The sequence below is a fragment of the Carassius gibelio genome, chromosome B13 (assembly GCF_023724105.1).
Source record: "Carassius gibelio isolate Cgi1373 ecotype wild population from Czech Republic chromosome B13, carGib1.2-hapl.c, whole genome shotgun sequence".
NCBI lineage: Eukaryota > Metazoa > Chordata > Actinopteri > Cypriniformes > Cyprinidae > Carassius > Carassius gibelio.
In genome coordinates this window covers 24084895-24110973 of record NC_068408.1, presented here as the reverse complement: position 1 = coordinate 24110973, position 26079 = coordinate 24084895, and the positions used below count along the sequence as shown (strand labels likewise).

The 26079-nt window shown below is 42.4% G+C and overlaps 1 protein-coding gene across 2 annotated transcripts in view; it reads right to left on the bottom strand.

Annotated features, from left to right (window-relative positions):
- The window catches only part of meis1b (Meis homeobox 1 b), a 61100-nt gene that overhangs the window by 24196 nt on the left and 10825 nt on the right, over positions 1 to 26079 (bottom strand). For both annotated transcript variants that reach the window (XM_052572351.1, XM_052572352.1), the window contains exons 7-8: positions 23432 to 23543; positions 8469 to 8614 (exon numbers count right to left, since the gene is read on the bottom strand). In XM_052572351.1, the coding sequence (XP_052428311.1) occupies positions 8469 to 8614; positions 23432 to 23543 (258 nt within the window). The remainder of the gene's footprint in view (positions 1 to 8468; positions 8615 to 23431; positions 23544 to 26079) is intronic.

Below are 26079 nucleotides of genomic sequence, written 5' to 3'. Positions count from 1 at the left end.
CACAAGCTACTCCACCCTCCTGACTCCCAGTAGCCAAAACTGGGTTTGTTGAAGGTGGGGGCCGAGTGGCAGGAGCGGGAACTCCTGGTGCATTAAATGTTAAGAGAATCAGGTTACCATATTGCACCTTGACCAAGGAATCCTTTCCAATGCCTTTACTCTCAAGGAAATTATCCTTTAGCTAATTCCACTGAAATGCAATACTCAAAGGAAGCAATTTCGGAACTACAAAAAAAATTCTAATAACCTGTGCGATATTATTATGTTATTATCATAATTACCCTTTTGCCCTGGCCATTTTAATTAATGTTCAATGAAAGGCCTGAGGGGGAGGAGAAACCTGGTCACGGTTGGAAAAGCGTTAAAAGAAGCTAAAGGCATTTTACAATTGTTCCCTTATGTAATTTCACTGTCTCCATAAAATAAGGGCAGAGTGAAGTAAGGAAGAACAGAGAAACGTATTTCTTTTCTCCTACCTCTTCTTTCTCCCATTCTCTCTCTCTACCTCTCTTTCACTGAGCGGAAGATGGATCTTTCTCCATCGTTGCACAGCTTATACAAATCAATGACTTAATCTGTCGTAACAAACAAGTGAGCAGTGCCTTGCCTCTTTTTGGTTCCTTTTTCATCACAGCTAAAACACTCTGCTGATAACAGAATGAAGAATAAAAAGGCCCATGGACCAACACTCTCATCCTCTCTGTTAGTGACCTCACTTTCTATTAACGTGTGAATCTAATCTGATGAAATGTGGTTCAAGACACACATTGCAGATTCCTCACACAGAAGGGAGTGATCCCCTGACTGCACGCAGCAATCTCCATGGGGACGACATGGATCAGCAGGTGCTCTCAATGCAACTCCCATGCAGCCATGCATCCCTTATTGAGACAGGAAACACCATGCACTCAGCGTGGCAGGAAAAGGTCAAGATCCACTATCGGAGCTAAATGGAGAGAATCCTATTCAATAGTTGAATATATGCCAGGTACTGGATAAAGTTAAGGCAAATAAGACAAATCTAAGAGGTTTTAAGTGTCTGAGACCATTTCCCCTTTGTTCATCGCCTTGGGAAATCAATGACAACAAAGACAACGGCACTTTAAAAGGGTCTTGGATTCAGTGCACAGGACATGCTAGCTCCATTAAACAATTTATGCACTTACGCATGATGGTATAAAATAATTGAATTTGTCTCCTCGCCAAGCCAGCACACTTAATGATACACTATAGACTATAAAATGCTTGCCCTCTCTTTTTTTCTCTTTCAGACCACTCCGCTTGGCAAAAAAAAAAAAAAAATGGAATGGGAAAACGCAAAATAATGCTGTATCAGTCTAGGTGTGTGTGATACTGATGCAGAAATTAGCTTGTGTGTTTTTATATGTGTGTACTGATTTCCAGACATATTGCCAGACAATTATTCTGTTGATGCCCTGTGACTTCTCCACAAAGGGGGAAAAAAGCCCCTTCAAGAAGCCTGAGGGTAGTGCCTTTTCCTCCTGAAGAACTGTTTGTCCCCAGATGAAAAGCACAATGAGCTCAGAGCAGCACGCATGGCTGAGATTACAAGTAGGAGGAACCGAATTGATAAATTAGTTCAGCAAACGTGCAAACTGATTACCACGTCTTTGCTGCCATATAATCCATCAGGCATACACTGGCGAGCACATACACACAAACAGAGAGAGCCAAGAGTATCTGGGACAGACTGCTGGAGCTCTGCTCTGTGGGGGAATGCTTTGCAGTGGCTGTAAGTAAAAGGTATTGAGCTGCTGACTGCAGGCGTAAAGATCCCTGAGCACTGAAGATTACAGCATAGCTAGGGTAATTCAGCAAAGCCTGGTCTAAATCAACACACGTATAACCATCTAAAAACACCAATGGACCTTTATAATACCATAGCTAAACCCTGGCCAACTGGACACCTCTGATTAAGATGGATTACAGAACAGAGCATGCTGGACTGACACCCAAAGTTTCAAATTGGCAATGCTGTAGAATATAGACTTGCACAGACATCTAAACATTGTTGTCTCCACTGTCCTTATGTCACCTCTGGCTGTACCCTCTGCCATTCCCAGCATTGGCAGTTGTGGATCAAGCATCTACCATAATACCTGATTAACAGCCTCCCTAAATGCCCTATTTGTCCATCCCAGTGACAACTTAACTAACACTACTGTGGTCACCAACACTAGGTGCATAGTGGATAGCTAAATGGAATGTACTACACTTCAGGATACTTATACTTAATTCCTCAGTTGGCTTCTGAATTTATTTGACAGACAGACTTCTCAGGAGGTGGTGAATATTAGAAAACTTTGTACCACACCTGAGCTTCAAGGTTCCTCTACGGCCGACAGTGCGTTTTAATGGGATTTACTCAGAAACTAAAACAGAGAGCAGACTTTCTCATGTTAAGGCAATGGCTGGTATGCAAACAGGATATCATTCAGGCCTAGCATGATCTCACACTAAACAGACTCTAGCTGCTAACTCTTCACAAGTAGCTGATAATGAAATACAATACTGTTATAATATAGCAGGCCAGCGTATAACTTTCTGACAACGTAATGAATCTGCCAAGGGGTGCATGTTCACAAGCTGCATGGATGGAATTCAGTGAGGCCCACCTGTGTACTTCTGGAAAATGGAGTACATGAACACTATCTTCTCCGATGACGCGGCTGCAACAGTGGCTGACCCTCTGGGCATTATAAAATTGTCAGGTTCTTGAGAGCAGTGAGGAAGACTTATAAGAGAGTAAGACTGAGGGACAGCTCTTATCTGGACCATTTATGCTCTAACTGCCTTTCAGGGATGTTACAGAGGAAGGGAACCAACTCACTGCGTAGGGACGCAGAAAGAGCGAGTGGTGTCAATTAAACATGGCTCTTTCTTTGTCCAAAGGTGCAGCTGATGTAGGGGACGCCATGGTGGGCTTGGGTAGAAAAAGATCTACTGATGTGGTGCTCATCAATCATGGCACAGATGGCTTGTGAAAGGCCGTGTCAGCAGTGACAGATCAGCGTCCATCCACCTCTCCTTGCACCATGTGGAGTTTACCAATTCGATCCATTCTGTCCATGACACACCAATGCCTTTTATGCTGTCACCCTGGAAGCCTTGCCAATGATGGATATACAGTCTTTTTCCACCCTCTCTCTCTTTCCCTCTCTGGAGGTGAGGGGTGGGGGTGCAGGGGGTTGACTATCCACAAAAGCCAAGCCCTAAAGAGTTGCCTGCCCCACATCCCAGGGGCCTGTCAGTGGGGTAATTGATGATGTTTTCATTACAAGATGTGGAAGCAGGGGGGTACATCCTGCCTCAATGGGCAGCCACAGCCCTAAGATTGACTCAGCTGCCTCTTCTTTGACACCAACTTTTATAAAAAGCATCAAGTCATTGCTTCCAAATGTCTCACACACATAAATAAACATGTATCCTCTCTCTCAAACAAAAACACCACAGAGACCAAAACAGCTACAACAGCTGATGTAGAGTCCCAGTTGGCTGCAGGAAACACGGTAAAATGACAAAGACACAGTTCAGAGGAACAAAGTACAGAAGGCGGCAATATTATTATTTTTTATTTTTTTCAAAGATCCAACAAAGCTTGATCCACACTGTCTGAGGAATTCCTTCAATTTCAATTTTGTGGCGCCTCCAGTACTCACTGCTACTTAGATGAAATTAAGAAATAACCAGTGACCTTAGGCTGCTAAATTCAATTTGCAAATATCAATCTGCATGGACTTTCTGCTCTTGTTAAAAAAAAAAAAAAAAAAAAATATATATATATATATATATATATATATATATATATATATATATATATATATATATATATATTCACTCAGAGCTCCAGTTTCTTAGGAGTGACTGGCTGTGGTCATTTGATTTGTGTTGAGGTTTGGAATTTTGTAATAAAGGTGAGAGAAAACTTGAGAGTAGTGCCACACTAGGGTTGCCATGGGTGTCCAGTGCACTGACATCCAAGGGCTTAGGCAATAAACAACCGCGGACTAACAGCATCTGAGATCTGGCTGGCCTCTGACCTCTAATGGATGTCAACACGCAGCAGTACTCCATTTCGCAGACAAAAATTAGGATGTTATGTAAAGTTAAGCACTATGAATAAGACTGCATTTTTATTCAGCTTTTTAAGAAATGTGGGTCTGTCTTTTTCATAGTAATATAATTAGAAAAGCTCATATTTTGCTATGCAGTACATTTACACCACATATATTCCATATATGAGTTCCTAGATTTTGATTAATGTGGGAGATATGTGAAAGTAAATTAACTTGACTTAAAAAGTAAATTAAAATGGACATGTAGGAAAATTCATGGCTTTGTGCCAAATGTATGACTCCCTGCCAGTGTTGTTTTAAAGTAAAACCGAGAAGTCCAGCCTCTTGAAAACCCCTCTGTGTTTTCCAAGCACTATTTTTTTGAGGAGTTCATATGCTGAACATCTGTAATTTTGCCCAGGAAATCATCAGCAGGCCAACTCAAACCCGACTCTCTCCCCCCGACTCCAGCCTCCAACTATGGGGCAACAAATTCAGCCCAACTCCCCAAAGAGGACACAGCCCGCTCCCCCTCCAACTCAGGGCCCTCTGCACGATTCAGTCTATCGAGTGCAGAAATGAATTATAGCATTTTTCACACCTGGTTCTGCTCAAAATGCTACACAGTTGAGGTTTGGCAAAATGTGCTCCCAGCGAGTAAGAGAAAAACAAGAATGTTGCCTCCACCAGAATTGTTACATGTGTGTGAAGAGGGTGCTAAATTGGAGCCTAATTGCATTAAAAGCGATTATGCCTTCCAGTTTCATTTCGAACACGAGCAGCACGTAAAATGGGGGGTGGGGGGAAATGGGTGATTGCATATTGTGCTGTGGTTTGCTTTTTACGAGCTGTGATAGAGGCTCCCTCCCGTTCTCTGGTTCTGTGTACAAACAGAATGAAGCTTAGTGCCTGGCGTGCCAGCCTAATATTTGGCTGTTCCAGGCTCGGTCCTCACTGTGGCTGCATAGCAACAATCTGAAGCCTGGCTTTCATCTAATTACTCTATCACATAATTTAGCAAATTGCCCTTTCACTAGGGAGCTGAGTGCAAAAACATAAGCACAGCGGGATTTGGGGCAATGGCTTCCGTTTATTACTCATTTCTTGTTAAATTAAACAAGAAAATACTGTTTGTGAGATAGAGGGTGAAAATCAGGAGGGAACAAGGAATGGGAAGGAGGGGGGCAAAGAGTCCAATTTCACGGCCACAGGAACAGGAAAGCTGCTCAGTGCACCCAGCATTCCTCTCCAGGATGCCTGGCACAATCACACTATCTTTGTTCAGATAAAATAAAAAAACAAACAACAGTTAAAGCAGGAAAAATAACAGAAGTTTAGGGCCACTTGTTTTGTTTTTGTTGTTTTTGTTGTTGTTTTTTTACTTCACCACAAAGTTTATTGGAATGTGTTCACACCAGTTTACAGCATGCTAAAACACTGAGTGGCAAGCAATTAGCTAGCATCTCTCTCTTTTTCTCCATACTATTCTCAGACCTGCAAACGCCCGCTTCCACTTGCCTCGCAAGTCGGCTAATAACCAGGGACTGAAAACAACTGATTAAAGTGCAGCTTCAGGGTGTTGCTACCCCATAAGCCTTCACCGTCTCCTCTGTATCTCTCTCCGTTCCGCTTATTGTTTTCCTCTCCTCCTCTCTTCCACCGAATGGCTCGTCAGAATAATCTTGTACTGCCACCCACTTCACGCTTCCGTCTCAGCACAATGGCTTCGCTGGTTGATTCATGTGACATGCAAAGAGTGCATTCTTGCTGCGGTTGGGCCGTGAACTGCGAGACACATATGTAATCTATATTTCTCTGAGACAGAAGGCTATCATCTGTGTGTGTTGTTTGTGCCGCTTGCTAATTGCCACTGGCTTTATCTCCAAGGGCCAGACCTGAAGACTGTTCCTTCAAACATCAATCCAGAGGAAAAGGGACATCAGAGGTTCTGCAACTACCTCTTCAATCCCATGCTTTTCCTCACATCTTTTTGGCCCCACTTGAGGCTTTCTGACATCCTTTAAGTAAAAAGCAGTTGGAGACGTAAGGCGAGACGACTGCATTGTCCGTAAGGTCAGTCATCTGTCCCTAACGTGACTTGTGTTGTTTTGTTCCTCACACAAATGCTGTGCTGTCAGAGTGAAGCGTTCGGAGCAGGGAGTGAAATAACTCTAATTTCCCAAGTTTGCTGTAAGGAGTGCTGTGAAAACCTATTTACATCAGAGACTGAAAGTCTTTCCATTTATGTTTCGATCTGAATCTCTGTTTTTGTGTTAAAGTCAATGTCCTCTCTCTCTTTAGGTCTGTCTCTCAATCTATCCCTGATTTTCTCTCACACTTTCTTCTCAGACAATCTTTTAGCAGGAACTCTGATGCCATTTTATTGGTTTCTCTATTTTTTTTTCCATCTCACACACTGAGTTTTAAGCAATGTTTACACTGGCAATGAGATGCACAGCAATAATAAATCATTTTCACTAAACTGGAGTTTTTTGTAACATGGGCAATAGCAATGGTTGGCGATACAGTTAAATAGTTCAACTTTGTATGAATAAACTTGGATATATTTATGTGACTACTACTGAGAGTACAGAAATGGATCTGCAGCCTGATGCATCCTGCTTGCTACGGTGCAAAAAATACTATGTCTGAGTGCTTAAATGTAATAGCACTTTTCTTTCCTTTCCTTAACAATCAACATGATTTAAGATATACAGAGCATGAATGAAAAGTTACATCAATACGTTTAATACTTAAGGTTTAAACAATAGTAAGATAAGTGTAAATAAGCCTTACCTTAACCCCACCTTACCTTTACACTAACCCTAACCATATATATATATATATATATATATATATATATATATATATATATATATATATATATATATATATATATATATATATATATTTATATACTTTCAAGCTGTCCTAAAAATATATATATACTTTCAAGCTGTCCTAAAAGGGCAGTCAGATTTAGCAAACTTCCTTGTGACAACTTTGTCCTTAAAGTATAATTCAACACAAACACTTGAGACAGAACAAGCCCTCAATGACACACATATTGTCCACCATATTGGTCAACCAAGACAAACAGGAAACTAAATCAGTCTGTGCTTTTGTGGGTATTCCACACTGTTGTGTGTGCGTGCCTGTGTGAACTCGCAAATGGCTTTCTTTTCACACACCTTTCTCCTGGGGCCGCTAAAGGTGGTAGTTGGTGGGGGTTTGAAAGTATGTGTGTGTTGGGGGCATGCTTGGGGCAGGTGAAGTTCTGGGGTGCTTAGGCGCATTTCTGTGGCACAGATGTAGGAATGGAGCCAGCATGTGGGGGCTTTTGGCACTGATCAAATGGACTCCCATTTGACTCCAGGTTGGTTAGAAACACATTTCCTTTCAACACGTTGCTGAGCCATAATAGCTACTTCAGTCATAAAGCGTAAGGCAAACAAATGAAGGCTTAAGTAATATGTTTATTGAAAATACACCTACGTGAACATTTTTACTGTCTTTAATTAGGAGACATTATTATTATGAGTTGTGCAGAGTGTGCATGTGTGTATGTGAGCGAGAGACAGGCTGGAAGAGGTGTGTTAAGCCTGCGAGAAGGGTAGATATATGGAGATAAGTGGTGTCTTGACAGCACTCCGATTACTTTGTGGTAAATGAAATAGAGGAAGTGAAATCCATCAAAGCAAGAGGAAGAGCCAACCACATCAATGGCCCATGCTGCTCTATCACTTCTCTATAGCAGGTGTGGACAGCCACAATAAGAGAACTAACCACCAGTCCCAAAAACACATTCAACTAACCAGCTAACTCAGTTGTGATCGTGACTTAGATGTTCAATTTCGCCAAAAAGTATTTAGATGCTTACACCACTTGGTTTAAAATGTTACTACAACTACTATAGTATTTATTTTGAACATCATATAATTTGTTTCCCCACAGCCTAACAAAATTGGTGTGATGTTTTCTTATAAAATTAAATGACATCCCTACACCTTGAAATGTCACGTTAGTGCCCAAATATTTTTAGGACCACTGTATGTACCTTTTCCCTATCTCCAGTCTTCAGACGAACAAAAATAACGAATAAACAAAAAAAGTTGAATGAATGGAAAATGACAGCTTACTTCTGTATCATCCTATCTCTGCTATCTTTAGCTTGAGGCTGTTTTTTCCCTTTTTCTTCTTTCTTGGCTTAAAACTTAGTGTGTGGTTAAGGTTAGGCAAGATAAAGTAAATTGTGTGTGTGAGCAAGCATGTGCATAGCATTAGCACTACATTTGACCATTTCAGTGGCTTTGAAGTGCAGCATGCAGTATGAAAGAAAGTAAAAAGCTCAAAGAGAAGCAGGAAGAGGAAATATCACTGTACTGAACTCACTGTCAAGTGCTGGAAGAGCCATGCCCTCATGATGTTGGTCGCCACTTTAGGAAAGATCCCACGTTTTTTATTCCTCTTCTTCTCTTTGTCAGGGTCATCATCGTCTCCTGTGCTGGGTGATGCCACACTGTTGTCCAATCCGTCACCTTTCAAAATACACACCACGTACACACAGGAATCATTTAAATGGTCAGTTTCTCACTCAACACTCATGCAGGTCTTGCATTATTATTATTAAGTTTTCCAAAAATTAAGTAACAGGGTAAGTTGGCAACATCAGTGCTTCTGTATTATAGCTTTGAAGCATCACGTCTGAATGCATTCATTTTTAATACTTTTATAAATAGCCCCCATTTCTCATCCCCCACACAATGCTCAGAGAGAGAGAGAGAGAGAGAGAGTACAATGGACTTGTAAGGTCGCATTTTCCCCCTGCCTTCCAACACAGTGAGTCACCAAAGAATTGAGAATGACAGAGAGATTTAGTCTTCATTATCCCAGCGAAATATTGATTGAAGCTCGCCCCAGTGTCTTTTTACCTCAGGTGGGGGAGTTACACATTATGAAAAAGAGGAAGGGGGGGGGTGGATATGGCTGCCGCACAAAACGGCATCTTTCAAATAGCTGCATTTTAATAACAATGCTGCATGGGTGCTTGCAGCAACCTGTGGGTGCTCGATAAGGCTTTATAATGGGCAGTTCAACATACCAGAGCAGAGGAGTTGGCTTACGTCGCCTTTTCAAGGTTCATGTTGCCGGTTTGTTTGCATATGCTGATTTTATTCCGATCCCCAATTATTGAACGTATTCTCCCTCAAATACAGCCCAAATATGCCACCGAGAAGACTTCTGATAATTGTTATTAAGAAGCCACGATTCAGATAATAAACCATAAAAGAAACACGAGCGAGGCAAACAACTGCACACTGCAAGGGTTTCAATAGCGGAGGCACAGGAATGGAGAGAGTAACTTATTGATTACGTATAAAGCACTTCCAAAATCCCCAGTGCTATTCATGCAGAGAGATTATGGTGGGTTAACTCTTTCTCTCGCTGTAGCTTTCAGTCAGTGACATAAGGCACCTGTATCATTGATAATTAATGGAAATGTCTGCAGTAATCCGGTTGGAGATAATTTTTTTTTTCCCAGCTCTGTGCATCAATAGAATAATCAAGGGTCTAAAAGAGTCTTTGCTCCCCATTACCTCAGGCAAAAGAACTCCTGAAAGCATGCCTTGCGGGCACCTGAATTATATACGCCATTAGGAGAGCGAAGTCTTTCTACATTCCATATAAAACACTCTGCCAACCTTCTCTGCCTAGGAGAGAAGCCCCAGAAAAGACTGAGACTTTTAAGTGAAGTCTTATGTAGATACAATGCCTTTGCCTTTTACACAAGGGCACTTTCCCTCAGTCAGTCACTTACTGAGAAACTGACCAGAGCTGAATCACCATCCCCAACACACAGACACAAGAGAAAAATATATGTATATATATAAGATGTCAAAGGAGAGTTTCAATTACATCATTAATTGTTGTAAAAAAAATCTAAACAAAAAACAACCCTGGCTTGGAGAGCAGTTTGTTTTCCGACTGTTTTTAGGCAAATAGAACTTCCCAACTCCCATCTGGGAAAGCAGTGGCACCGCTGGTTTGTAATCTAAGACACCATTTTCATTAGAAGCAAATGCTCCAAATCCGGTGTAAAGACTAGTTTGTGTTCAGCAAAGCCTAAAATAATAAACCCAGGGCTTGTCCCATGTGAGTTAGCAAAACAGAAGCAAACACTGGATATCAGGTCAGATGGAGGAAGAAGAAGGGGGGGTACGACAAACGAGTAAAAGAGGGCAGGGGGCGTTTGAGTGATGTCTGAGGTAACTGTTGCGTGTGTGCTCTCTTGAGCTTTTGTCTTCCGCCTCTTCCAGCCATTTTGAACTATTTAACCTCCCTTCCCCAATATTTTTCCTTAAAAACTGACCTTTGTTGGCCTGGACCTTCAAGGCAAACGAGGGGGAGAGAAACGAAAGCTGTCAATTTTATTGGGATTTCCAGTTTTGATGCAATTTGATACCAATTCAACTCATGTCTGGGACTCATGTAAAACGGTTTACAAGCAAAAGAAGATTTTTCTGACTCGTTTCTCAGTGTTTACAGACTCTGGGGGCTATCACAGGGATATGGGCTTTCTCAGGATACCTATTTTAGTGTGTCAGGAAGCAGTGTGTGCTTACCACTGTCAATTTTATTGGTTTTCCCATTTTCGATGCAGTTCAGCTTATTCGTCTAGGGCTAATTTTGCATCTATATTAGCACCAGAGTGTAGGCACAGGCATATAGCAGTTTTCTATACGACACTGTTGTGTCAAAATGTCAGCCCGTTGCCGAGCTTCTGCACTCTTCCCGCGCCAAATGAAGACGAGCGATGGCGGCGAGACTGAAAAGGTGGAAATAATCATAAAAATGATGCTAGTCCATAAACAAGCTCACAGCCTCATTAGTCCAGCAGCAGGCTCCACTGGCAGATTTATGCGCCTTTTCGCTGATGCCATGAGGAAATGCCACGGGCGAACTTTGGCCAACTGCTAATGGGTTATGACAGCGTCTTAGCAACTACTGCAGGGAGGGGGGATGCTCGGTCCGGTTTGCCACAGACAGAGAGGAAAATGTCATCTCATCTGGCCATGTGTGGTGGATTCTATGCAGCAATTAGAGAGCAGGCCAGTGACTGGAGCAGGCCAGAGGCTGAGGAGGATGCCCCGCGGCTAACCAGGGAGAGAATTTTTTATGACCCCCTCGTACACGCGCACACAGCCTGTGACGCTCTAGCTGCCTGGCTGCTGATAAAATCAGGTTAGCTTCCCAACATGCCTTTGTCAGCCAGCTCTTCTGATTGGCTCATCTGCTCCATCTCGATTCCAGTCTCCTGCTCTCTCAATCTCTCCAGCCGTCTCTCTCTCTTTCTCTCTCTCTATCTCCACCACTCTTTCTTACTCACTCAAGGCGCTTTCTGACATTATCAGAAAGATGTGGGCTAATCTGTTATGATCTGATTACTCAAAAAGGACACTACCTGTTCCTCTCGCCTTGTGCATCCAAAACTCCAAAGTGTCAGCCATTTTTCTGCTGCTTTACAAATTAGCAGAATGGCACTTCCGATCCATCGGGCACATTTCCATGTCACTATGTCAAGCGTTTATTTTCATGCTACGATGAAGTTGACATGACTTTTTGAGATTGAGATCCACTACCTCTGCTGAAAAGACTATCTTAGGCTGGATGGTTAGGTCTAGACTGGGGGTTCCTATTAATCCTATAGAACTTTCAGAAGTTAAATTATGCAGCGTTTTTACCAATAGTGGCACCAAATTGAATAACAAAAACAACAGCATTGGATGAACCAATAGGGTGAGTTTGGGCGTAGGGCTACCTGTTTGTCCAAGCAATGGAAACAGAGGAGAGTTATTTTTGGGAACATGCTTGGCATGTTGCATTTTCAAATGCACGTTATAAATGACTCAAATCCATCTCTGCTCTGTGGACCAGCAGTGCTGTCGATCATTGTGCTAAACCATATAACATTCTCATGCATTGTTAAAATTAAGTAAAAAAGTTACTGGCGTGTAGCACACATATACTCATCAACACTGATTTTTACTTGCATTTGGTGCTTGGGGAGTGTTAATTTTAGGCCCTGGTTATAAGTCAGGCTGTCAAAGCTCATGCAGTACAGCTTCTTGCCCAGTTTTAAGAAGTGTTTTGACAAAATGTTATTGGCCATGGTCTGATGGATGGGACCAAGGTGTGGAAACAGATTAGCTTTTGCTTTACACCACATTTTGGTCCATGGATGATTTCTAGGGCACCTCTGGCCTCTCCCTGTGGAGGGAGTCATCCGACCTGTGCTGCTCTCTCCCTTAGCATTCAAACACACCCTGCACTACGGCTTTCCTGGTCTTGCAAAACATCAGCCTTAAGGGCCTGCCATCCGCCTTCTTTTCACTATGCACACATTCACACACTCTTCATTCTAACACACACACACACAGAGTTGCATATAAAGAGAGTGGGCGAATGGGAAGAGGGAAGGGTCGGGGAAGAAAAGATAAAGCCGGGTTCATTGTATTCAGGCCATTCACATGGTTAGAATGGACCAGGCAGCGGGGGTTCCCTTTGCATGGGTCACAAGCGCCTCCCACCTCAAAAATATTCTGAACATGCAGGAATTCCTGCGGTATGATTCCCAACAAGAGACACTCAGATTAGCAGGGAGCTTGCCGTGCACGCTTGCCCCACCATACATTTTCTGTTCCTAAAATACATACAAACATTAGTAGCGGTCTGCTGACTGCAATCACTTGCTCCTCTAGCAAAATGGCCCGAGCTCTTCTAGTTTTTGACTTGGAAGGATAAATATGAAGGAAAGTTGAGGGTTTAATGAGATGCGACATGGTGGCAATGTGGCAGATCTTTAGTTTTGTTGACTCTTTTTGCCTCTTGATCACGTGTGTCTTGTGATATTTCCATGCACAGCTGTGCATATTTGTGTATTTATGCTGAACTTGCTAAGATAACTAGTTTTTAGATATATAATTATGTCGAAAAAAAAAATTGCTCTGTAAATACTAATCTGCGGAGAGTCATAATTACAATCCGTAATTACTCTGGATTCATTTTAAATAATGACAGTAAATAATGACAGTTTTAAATAACTGCAGGCATCTTAAATAATGACGGTGCTTTTTTGCCTCTCTGTTCTTATGCATATGATGACAATGACAGATCTGTAATTCATAATTTGGGGGGGAAAAAAGAGCATAATTACAAGTCTTTCAGCCGTACCTCGTGTGTCTCTGTCATCCCCTCACAGCAGGGCTAACAGAGAGGGTAATAAGTGCATAATGTGTCTCATATTCGGTGTTATAATTCTTCTAATTAAACTGAGTTACCCGTGTGAGTCCTATAGCTGAGAGCTCCTCATGCATATTCCCAGGTCTCAGGGATCAGGCGGCTGACATACCCACAGGTGATGGCAAAAATGTCATTGCAAATGTTACGGCTCTCTTTCGTCCGTGTCTGTGTAGGGGTCACTTCCACTGAAGCCCCCGACACGTTGGAAAGCGTATGGAGGCCCAGGGGCAGAAACACAGCATTAAACTGAGGTCTCTCTCACTCTCTCCCCTTCCCTTCCCTCCTCCTCTTCTCATTCTTCCTCCAGTCCGTGTTTCGAGGGGGGAAACTGGTCAAATGAAAGTGTAGGGCCCTGAGTTTACCCTTTCATGTCAAGCACATTTACTGTGTAACTATTGATTTTTCTCCTTTTGTAATTTTTTTTTAATCTGAAGATATAAGGCGGGCAGAAAAGGCAGGCTGGTGAGGTTCAAACGGGAGCACTTTAAGAGTCCTCTGATTCCACTGAGGCAACACACACACACACACACACACACACACACACACACTCACTCACTCACAAAGAGTATACATACTCTATTCTCCCTCTCTCTCTCTCTCTCTCTCTCTCTCTCAGACAGCTTTTGACACCTTCTCCAGGGCCAGCTTTGTTCGATATCCAGGCAGACCGGATGGCTGAGAGGAAAGTGTTTTTTAAAAAAGGAACATGCCTCACAACAAAAGCTAAGAGCCTTCGCTGGCTCGCAACAACAGCACTACTGCTGCAATCTGCCTGGAATTGAACTCATCTGAGCGCTTTTAAACTGCTCATCATCTGCTCTAGGTGAATTTGAGACACATACAGCCAAATAAAGAGATGACACCCCATCTTTTGACTCTATAAAATATGAAAATCAATTGGGTATAGCAAATTTTCAATACGGGTAACAGAGGGGCCTGGAGACCTGTTTTTTGGTATATTTTGGTAATGAACGAAAGGAATCAGAGCCGTGTGGTTAACTGCGGCGGTCTTCATTATTGGCTTCTGGCAGATAATTTTCCACATGGCAGTTATCTAAATGACTCAGGCTGAGATAAGTGCTCTAATGCACAGGGATTTTCCCCAACTACGGCGTATCGCCATCCATTGGGCTATAGTACAGTAGATAATGTGAGGGTATTTCACTTCTACTAATAGCCTGCTTGGCTTCCCTTGCATTTGTTAAATGTAGTTAACATCGAGAGTGAATTGCATGGCAGAATTACACACAATGAGCCCCGCTTATAAAGAAAAGGGCAGCACTTTTATTACTGAAAAGACGGAGAATAAATTAAGTCATCTGACAGTGAACTGTAACATCAGATTGCTTTTCTGTCTTTGATAGGCGGCTCTTCATTCAGTTTGGCGGATGCATTATGTCTCAGCATACCAGAGATTAACGAAGACCCCTGTTTCACCTAAGGAGTTTAAAAAAGCTGGAGAAAGCTAACAGATAGCACTGCTAATCATCTCAATTGCATTAAGATTACATTTTATAAAAACATTTTATTAACTGATATGTTAATATTGCAGTGCTGAAATCTGTTTAGTACCTTTGTAATACACTAATAACCAACCAAAAGCAGAGAGTCTCAGCATGAGACAAAGCTCATCACAAGCAGCTTTGCCACAAACTGAGTAGGGAAATACTAACAAATATAGAAGGTGCTCAGTGTCATTCACATCAGTACTAAATACCATCATGCTAACACACATGAAACTGAAATAACTCAATAAACAATAATTTAACAAGATTAGGTGTAACATTCAACCCTCAGAAAAAAAAAGAAAAAAAAATCAAATTTGAGATGTAATACAGGGATTTCTTGGAATATCAATTTACAGTTTTTGTAATGTCTAATTCAGTTTTTCACCAAATATTGTAGGGGAAATTAACCGTTAACCAATTAATAGGTTTTTACTGTAGCATTTTACTGTATTTTACTGTTACAATGTGTGTATATATATATAACACACACACACACATTTTTGTGAAAAGTGGGGACATCCCATAGGCGTAATGGTTTTTCTACTGTACAAACTGTATTTTCATCGCTCTACACCAACCCTACACCTAACCCTAACCCTCACAGGAAACATTGTGCATTAAAACTCATTCTGTATGGTTTATAAGCATTTTGAAAAATGGGGACATGGGTTATGTCCTCATAAGTCACCCTCTCCTTGTAATACCTGTGTCAAACCCATGTCATTATACAAAGTTGTGTCCTGATATGTCACAAAACACATATGTGTAGGTGTGTTTGTTGTATAGATTTACATACTGGCTATAACAATCAGAATACAAATCCTATGTTGGTTGGCTCTCGGTAGAGAATTAGTGTAGTTAAAGCAGGGGTTAAAGGACTCATACTGACAACCAAACCTTGACCCCTCGGTTCTGAGAAATGGTTAAGAATACAGACATAGGAAAAATAAAGACACAGGAAAAAAGTAATTCAAGGATGAACATAAGGGGGCATTTCCGTCTTTCCGTCCTTCATTCAAAGTGGCATATCCATTAAGCCTACACATATTGCAATCTAACGAAGGTTTTAATTTCACCCCTGTCAGACATGCTGAGGCCACAGGAAGTGGAGCAGAGGGAATGTGGGGGAATTGTAGTTCTATCAGCTTGGGGTGAACTAGGGAGATAAGGCTTAGGGCTGGAAGTGACGGAAACAGAGCTGGGCTGAACGTCTGCTTCCTGACAGCTACAGAGCAGGGGAGGCTGGACGTGGGTGATACCATTACATCTCGGCTGTGCAGTCCTCTATTGAAACCAAACACACACACTCACTTACACATATGTTCACAAAGAGCAGGAACAATTCTTGGGACCTTTCTGGCATTTTTTGGTTATCAACCAGGGAATCTTTCTGGTTCCTGCCATTCTTTATCTCATTTGGGCTCCTAGGGCATGGCTGGTGATCAGGTTACCTCTTGCATAAAAAAAAAAAAACACGTGCATGCATGCTTGCACACACATGTATTCACTCTCTCTCAAGCACACATTAAGACAAACACACCCTCTCTCCATACACATACACATACACTCCCTCTAAAAGCATACACACTTTTGTTTGTTTGTTATCTCTCTTTCACTCCTTAAATCTTAAAAAGGGCTTGAGGAGGTCTTTATCTTTTCCCCTAAATCCCTTCAGCAGGTATCCATGTCAAAAGAACAGGGCTGGGATCTGGGAGAGGATTGTTTAGTAAGGGTCAGTCCTGGGTCAAGCTTTTGGCCTGTTGTTAACACAGCCCTCCCCCTGGTGCTTTTTGCACCGGTCTCCATCTGCACACCTTCGTCCACCGTCACTCCAAACCTCCAGAACCCCAGCAAATAATCCTTCTCTGTGAGAAGTCTCTGGTGACAAATACAAAGGTCAAATAGCTTTAGCACACAGTGCAAGGGAAGCCAAATTCCCCAAATATGGAGCTTTGGTGGTGTTTGCTCGCATGAAATTGGCTTTCTGGAGTTTCTCCAAACAGGCCTGGTAAATTCCTTCATTCTTTGTTAGGCTTCATGCATTAATGGTCTTTTGTGACGGAGTTCTGATGTGCCCAAAATTAATAATTTGGTCTCAAGTCTCAACAAAAATTGCTATTCATTGGGGTAAATTTATATGTCAGGAAAAACAGCAACTGACACACCAAATGCTCTGGAAAAGTCAATGAATTTGAAGAGGATGACATATGGAAGAATAAACGGACTGTCAGAGAATCAGTACATTTTGATCCACTGCCAAGCATCTCCTAGTCATATCTCTTCTGGACAGCTCACGTATCTTTGTAACAGTCCCTGGACCTCACACGCACAGTCCTAGTCGCTATCGGCAGGAAAATATTCCTCATGCAGTATTATCGGTAGGGCAGCATATGGCAAACTAGCAGCAGGCATCTCATCCTCATCCTCTTTAGAGGCTAAAATTAGCACAATACTGTTTGTGGCTTTAAGCTGGACTCGAACCCACTGTGATACCGCTAATAAAAAGACTGGCCTCCTGCTTAGAGAGAGAATGTACATCCCTACAGTTCACTGGAGGATTATCCTGTTGGGATAATGTTTTTTCCTGCGATGGCTACAGAAAGATTTATATTTTTAATCTAATTTTATTTGGAAGCAATCTATCAGGCGCTCTTCGTTGTTGACTAAAATAGCTCCTACAAGTCAGTGGGGATATTGTAGAAGAGAATCCTCAACAAGAGACATCTTTTTGGCAGAGGATAACCCCAAAAAGAGATAGCTAATCTCTTTATCAAAGCCCTAAATAAACTAAGGTGAGTGCATGTGACACAGCCACACAAGAGCACCTGATTAACGAAACAAAGAGTTAAAGCCTGTTTGTTTACTGTCGCTCACTGTTCTTCGGACTCCCTTCCCAAGATCCCCTTTATCCCTCCCTTCTTTTCGTTTCCTCTTCACCTCCCTCCTTGGCCTTCCTGCCCTCTCTATCAGGTGAGCCAAGCGGTGATAGCATATCTCTTTGGATTATATCAGCTCTTTCCTGAAAAGTTGGATGTGTGCATATCTGATCGTGGCCCGGTGGGTGCGCACTGCTCCTCCCTAGTCGTGCTGAGTAATGTTCACTCCGGTCTTCTACAGCAAACCTAATGCGTTGTGACACGTCAGTGATGAGCTGCACTGATTTCTGTCAAATTCACATGAACCTCTCCAGCACAGATCAGATGACGGGGCACGGCATGGGGATTTTCCAGACGGAGCAAAGGGGTTTCCCAGCTATTAGAGGCAGATCAGGAAAGGCAACATAAATTGCGAAACATAACATGATCCCTCTTAACAGTGACCATGCATCTGACAAATCAATGATGAATGAAGTTGACATCTCAAGTATTTATTGGAAAAATAGCTCTTTTTGCTAGCTATATCAATAATTATCATCATTCTATCAATGACAATGTCATAATTCTATAGTTGCTCTGATCTTACAGTAATGTTTTTAACCAGAACATCTAATGAAGAGAGAAAATATATAAAAGAATTACAAGTTTGAGAATGTGCAAGCAGATGAGCAAAGATGACAGTGAGTGGCTGTAAAGGGAATATTTAGCAAACACCAAAAATCTGGTTTTGGCAAGAAAAAGGATTGGTTTTGAAGGACTTCCTGTACACATGGAGACAGATGCAAAGTGTCTACATCATTAACACACCACAATTATAGCATTTGATCTAAATTTAACATCTGCTTCCCACTTAAACTGAACATCACATAGCAAATGAGTCCAACCCGAAAACTCCCTTTCCCTGGGGCTAAACATCCTTAAAGGTGAGGAGTGTAATTTCTGCACTACCAGTGGTACCATAGAGAATGTTTCAAACACTCCCCTGTCTTCCATTGTTAGAATAAACAAGCAGTCCTGCCCCACATCATAGCTTCAGACAATTGTGGATTGTTTAAATACTTGCAATTCTTTTAGGTGCCACTAGAGGCACAGATATTGCCCACTTCAAAATGACAAGAAGAGATGCAACACTGTCATATTAAACCAAACTTTCATATCAAAGAATTTAAAAAATGAATAGAAGAAGAGAAAGATGTCAACAGTGCTATAACCAGTCATCTCCCAGAGTTCACATGATCGTGGGTGGGGGGAGAGAAGTACTTCAGCAGTAGTTAAATCCCAGAGCAAACAGAAGAGCAAACACAACAGTGACACTTTATCATACCAGCTTTATGAGTATTATCTGACCAGAGACAAGGTGCTCAATCAGGCTATGGATGCTAGTTAAAGGCAATGATTAGAAAAGCAGAAGAAACAGCTGATATATGGGGAAAGGAGGGGGGCAGGTTGTTTGCTTGCACTTACTCACTTTTCACTCTCCTTTTCCCACATGACACAGGACATCATCCTAATCCCAAAGGCAAACTGCCCCTTGGTCTGGGAACCGGCAGCATTTCCCCTTTTTTTCACCATATGACCGCAGTGCGTACACAGAGTCTTATCAGGAGTGGGGCCATAAAACAATTGGCGCTGATTATTTTCAGAGAAAAAAAAGTGGTAGCTTGTTGGTTGTGCCATCACTACTGAGATTCAGTGGGGTCATAAACACGCCAGTCGTTCAGATTCCCCTAGGCTCGCCATGCTGGAGCCTTCCCATGGGTAACCTAACAAAACTACAGAGTGGCTCTTGAGGACATGGCTCTATTCGTGCCCCTCACTGACACCGGCTGGCATCGCCTTGACTTTCTCGTAATGGTTAAATTTAGCCATTTGCAGGCACAATGTGAAATTCATGAGAGCATCATGCAAAAGGGCTTGAAAGAGAGAACATGATGTGTTGTGTGAAATAAAAACTGCTCTTTGATTCCGTACTTCCTGTCAAGCACATGCATTTCCAAACACTTACTGGAATTGGCATCTTGCTCTCTTTCCTGTGATCCCTTGCTTTCTCTATGCTTTCCCCTCTCTCTTTCTTCTCTGCTCCTTCTGTGGGTGTGAATGATGTGATGTGTGATGTGAATGAGAGAGAAAAACAGCAGGGGCTGCTCGGGCCGCCCGGTGCTGCTCTTAGATCCCTGCACTATAAAAACCGCACACCTTTTATCAGCCATTATGCCTCTGATTTAACCAGATTACTCCACCAACGTGCTGCCACTGATACACAGGGAGCGCAGAGAGCATTCAGCCTCCCCCTCCTGTGTGCAGCACTTTTGCATGCACAGAGGAGAATCTAGTGAGGCAGGAACAACCACTGACTGACTACACCTGAATGACAACATAGAGCTCCTATTACTCTTTGAAGCACAACAGTCACACACACCAGGCACGATTAAAGCTAAAAAACAAAGTCAAAGAACGAGGGCATCCAGACAGCAGTGAGCGAGTGAAGAGGCGTCCTCTTAACAGCTCAAAGTGACTGAGCTAAACAAAGCCAGGACCCTGCTGTAAAATCAAAAAGGAAAGTGATCGGCATTGTAGTGCACTCAGCAATTGAGGAGAGCACTGAAAATAGCACATGAGAAATGCAAAGGCATGCAGGCGGCACTCAGAGACGGAAAGAAAGCGCGAGAGAGAAAGGGGCTGGGTTCTTCCAGTCTGCTGGACAATCGTTGCAATTAACGGGTGACTTTGACAAACACGTGAGGCGGGAGCTCTGTGGGCGGATCCAGGCCTCAAGGTTTGTTGGCATCCTGTCAGAGGCCATGTCTGCTGGTCAGTCTCAGATGCCAGCCAATCGCAGACCAGAAATGGTGGCCAGGAGCCAATGAGAGCCCTTGCTTAGACTGACCTTCACACAGGCCGGTAGCAAACTGACCATTAAGTCAATGTTGACAACAGCACTCACCACAATCAATCCAACAAAATAATGATCAGCTTGATGCATGACGTTTAGCTGCAGCTGTTCTCGACAAAAGCAAAAGTACCAGACGAGTCCATGTAACATTACAGCAGAAGAATTTTTCACACATTTCAGTGGGTTTTACTGTACATTGACCTGTTTACACCGCAGCCGAATGGTCCCATTCGTCAATAGTAATTCCTGACGAATTCGGTCGAAGTAAATGCACTTCTTAACTCGCTTTGAGTGACTTGCTGGAGCTCCCAAAGTCTTACTGCAGTACAGTTTTGGAGTCCACGGCTCTGCATGTAAATTTATGCAGACAATAACAAGAGCCTCACAGGAACTATTTGACTTGGCACACATGGGGCCTTTTGCAAATGGGTCCTGGTAATTGCTGATACATATCTGACTCCTGTAGTCATCACCTTGTTCCCAGACCCTTTGATGAGGCAGAGGAAACCCAAAGCCTTTCAAAACACTCAGCATGATATCTGCGTATGCGAGAGCATGTCATTTTCCACATGCCCTGCCCCTTTTTGGTAGAGGTTCATATCGCATGCGATCCTGCTGCACCCCAAGGGTGTCTCTTTTAATCTGGGTGGGCACTGGCCTTGCCAAGAGTCCAGAGTGAGCAATACAGGCCACAATAATGATTTGTTTTCTCTTAACCCACTGAGGGTGGACGCTCAGAAAATATGGCTTCAAGATACAATGCAAGAAGATGTCCCCCGAGAGGGCGGCTGTTAAACAAAGGCGGGTGCATACAAGCACACTACACTAATAAACGGGGTCTAATTAGAGATGGGACGTCCTGAGTCTCTGCTGGACCCCCCTTAAGGGGACACTCGCACTTTGATGGGTACAGAATCACGAACAAGGAAAATGCTGTCCTCAGTCATACTGAGAAGCTATTTAGGTGCGGTATGGAAAACATGGTGCGGATGGCAACCACTCAGCTATGGTGCCAATCTCTACATTGATGGGTTACAGATGTACTATGCTATGCATGTGGGTACAATGTTCCTATGCAGTTCGAAGGCGTATCCATGTTTGTTACGATGCTGTTTCTGTATAGAAGCCATTCTCATTTCATTCACTGACGTTCTTTGGTTTTAAAGATGGAGGAACAGTGCAGTAGCAACAAGAGCCTTTATACAGAAGTTGTACAGATATTTGTAACATAGATAGCTTGTTAATGCTAATTACAAAGCTTAAGCACATAGAAAGAAGCGCAATACAGGGGGGTGGGAGTCTGAACACGAGTGAGGGGACCAGTTGGGGACATATTGGCAGGAGTTTCTTGGCCAACAGCAGAATAATAGTCTTATTGGGATTATGAAGTCACTCCTTACAGAACATGCTAATACGGTTAGCAGCACTGCTTTACACAATCAGCAATTAACCCACATTAGCATAATACTTCCACTAAACCTTCACTGGTGTGAATAAGACTGAAGGGGCTGAGGTGTTTGGGACATTTGTTCACGCTGAACACACTCAGCATACGTCTAGGTTCATAGCTCAGCCTCCTCCCGCTAGCATACGACACGACAAACACTCATCCAAAACACCAGGGTGAGGGTACATGAGGGGAGGAAGGAGGGGGTGAACATTAAAAGCCTGGCGATAATTGGAAGTATGTGAAAAATTACGTGTCACTTTGGTCAATAAAGAGCAAAGGTCACCACAAGCAGGAGCCCAAACTCGGCACAAAATGTGCTCATTAAGGCATCCAATCAGAGTGTTGTGAGCCACCAGGCCATTAGTCATTGGTCATCTGACCGACTGGGCCGGGTTGGCCTCTTTCTTATTGCTCTCCTTCTCTGTGGAGGGAGAAAACCGGCGCTGGTATATAAATCGTTGCTCAGTCATCTGGAACATAATGTGGTCCTTTCTGCTCTCATCCTGCTCTGCCTGCTGGCTGTGCAGCCCTCAAACGGCAGCCTTGACATCCCTTTCAATAATAAATGAAGTTGCTTTTTGCCTACAGTTTGTTTGAAACCCTCCTCCACCCTTCCATCCGGCACCTCTGACACTGGTTCTCATTGGCTAAACCACAGAACTAGCCAATCACAGTGCCAAATAGTAGATGACTTCGTTTAAAGTTTAAGTGAAGTTGGCTTTCATTGGCTTTTATTCTGTTGAGAGAGAAATCCTATCAAGAAAATACCCAAGAGTTTTTTTTTAAGAATATTTCATTTCTCTTTGAAAGTTCCAGAATTTTCATCTGGAATGTAACAGAATGCATAAAAGCCCCATCAGTGTAAAAGCTCTTTTGTTAGACTGTCATCACCAGTGGCTTTCTTCAGACACCCTGTCCAGATGGGCCCAGAGGAAGGTTCATTAATGCAGTCTTATCACAACCAGCTGATGGACCTACGCCACATGACCAGCCAGCAGCAGCCTGAACATCTGCTTTAACTCTCTCCATACACATGCTTGGCTTCAGATGGTAAGCTGGACACATCTGCACAGTCAGTGACATTTCCATAGAAGCATACTTACTACACTGCTCCCTGGAATACTTGACTCTGATTGGTCGATGCTTCAATCAAGTATTGTGCATAACTTCTACCTAACTGTCCTAGTTTCTGTCCTTTCACTCTGTGGTCTTTTTAATAAAATCAAATCAATATCCCCTGACCTTTTTATTTATTTAATTGATAAGTAACTATTAATGACTGTACATTATCCCTTTCATTTGCATCATAGGGTGTCTCAGATCCTTACCTTGTTCGCTGCTGTTGTCACCGCTGTGCGATGTGTGTCCTCCGCTGGATGGTCCTGGTGTTCCTCCGGAGCGTGTAGAAGCTGCATCGTCATGGTCTCTGTTCCATGAAGTCTGTGCGGAAAGGAAGAGAGAGACAGAGAGGGAATAAGGCACACAATCAGGCATCAGATCACAGAGAAACACACACAGGCTACAGTCCCATGCTACAAAGACAGCTGGCTTTATCAGATGTTCCTCATTTGATTGTTTTTCATCCTCTTGCCAGGCCCTACAACCTCACACGACAATTCAGTTCTGCACAGTTTAAAAGAACCATTGAACCAAACCCTGTGAGCATTCTAATGACACCACACAGTCGCTGGCTTCCTTATACGCGTTTCTCATCTCACAGAGCAGAATGCACAATTGCACTATTTTAAAGACCACACATTAAACTGTAAGTTAAAAAAATTAAATTGTATTACCAGTGACAGGATATCCATAGTCCAGAAATGAAATATAAAAACAAAGAAAGAAGAATTAGCAATAGCAGCTAAGATGTGCATGCCCGACCATTCACACTTGAGATCTCTGAATACAACAAGAGCCAGTCAGTCGCCACTCTTATATCTCAGAGCGAGGGAGGGTATAAGTGTGTGCGTGTGCGGCTGTTCGCTGACCTAGCGAATCAAAATGAAATCAAATAAAAGCCATTCACCTTCAGGTTGGGAAGAGGAGGAAGAAAAAAAAAAAAACAGAGAAATCCTATTGACAATTAAGCTTAGGTGTATAATAGAGCGAAAGTGTCAGCTGTTGGACGGATGGTATGTGGCAAATGGAGCAGACATGGGGATAAAGAGAAGTGGACGGCACAATGACGAGCCGGGGCCTGCACACACTCAGCCCCATGCAGTGTCTACTTGTACTATAGAACAAAACAGATGTTGCCTCTTATCACTGGCTGCCTCCACAAAAGTAACATTAACTGAGGGAGGAAAATATGAGATGAAGGCCGCAGCATCTTTTCAGATGTAAAAAGATGCGCATCAGAGATGAGAACTCTCAATAGCAGGCCCAGAAACTATTTTGTTTTTGCAGGTTTTGCAACGTATATTCACAGTTCTCAGGATTTTAAACGTGCCAAATATAGTTAAAATACTGTATTCTTACTGAAAATATAATCAAAATATTACATAAGCAGATTAATTGCTTTATTAATGGTTTTGCTCCACAGATTGTATATTACTACATATATGCAAAAACATAATTATGTAAAAAAAAAAAAGAAAGAAAAATAAATTAAATGTATTATAAAAATAAAAAAAATATATAACATTTAATATATATATAACATTTTATTTATACAGTACCCTTTGAATTAAAAGCACTCCATGAAATAAAATTCTCAAATAATCCAGAAATAAAATAAAAAATCCTAAATTTTGAAACAATCCAAACTGCATTTTATAGACTTGCCACAAGACTCCTAGAAACTTCAGGCATAATAGTGCCAGCCACTACAGATATGTTTTTTTTTTTTAATATCCAGGAAAAAAAAAAATGGTGTATTCTGCAGCATACCAAAAGTATGCCGTAAGAGGTAATCTAGAACACATGCCCAGGGAGCAAACAGTTAAAACTGAAATTGCCAGTTTCTACAACCCTTTGTAAAAGAAGGAGAGAGAGAGAGAGAGAGAGAGAGAAATGGAGGGAACTTGTTTATTCAGAGCTTTGTGGAAAAGAATGGTACAGCACCCTGGAGACCAAGAACCCCAGAGCCTCCACACGTAAAAAGGATGTTTTTAACACACAACAAATCCCACTTGAAAATATAATTAGAATGAGGAAAATAGCAAACTATTGCATTAACTGTAATTGAACAAAAGAGCAGCGGGGCTTGTGGGAGGCTGCCGCTCGGCCCCATGGGAATGGGGGAGGGTCTCGGCCGAGGGTGAGTGACATCTCCAGGGTGCACTCCAGTCTATTTATAACTGCCCCAACAATCTTGTCCACCACAGATCTAACAGCTAATTAATACACAAAAAAATGGCCAAAATGCAGAGCAATCCACCAGCGAGCAGACACCCAGAGGAAACCGCACAGGCGCATAAGCGAAGGAGTAAATATGTGGGCCAAAATGAACAGCGGGTGGAGGCGGTGTGGATGCAGATGGTTACGGGAGAGATGAGTGCTGTGGCGGAGAGAATGCTGTCCTGCTGCACACAACAACACACTTGATATATTCACTGTCCCTCTAATGAGCTAGCTAGGATTTATTCAGTCCTGTTTTTTTTTTTTTTTTTTGGGGGGAGGCTTCGTCCCCTCCCCCTCCACATGTTTTCTCTTCCCTTGCTCCTTTTCTCTCTCCCTCCTCATGTCCTTCTCTCTCTCAAGTGCAGGATGTAGATTAATTCAATGCTTAATTGTTTAGTAAATTCAATTTTCCACATTCTATTCTGCGTAGCTTTAGCTAAAGTTCTTAAATCTGCAGTGCGTAGCCCAGGGAGCAGCGTTTGTCATCTGTGCCTTTCCCTTTTTTTTTTTTTTCATTACCATTTTCTTCCTCCACCACTTAATTCGCCATGAAAAGATTTTCCTTGCTGGAAATTCTGATTCTGCTATGATCGGTGAGGCATTCCAATTCATTGCATTTTCATTGTGTTGGGTC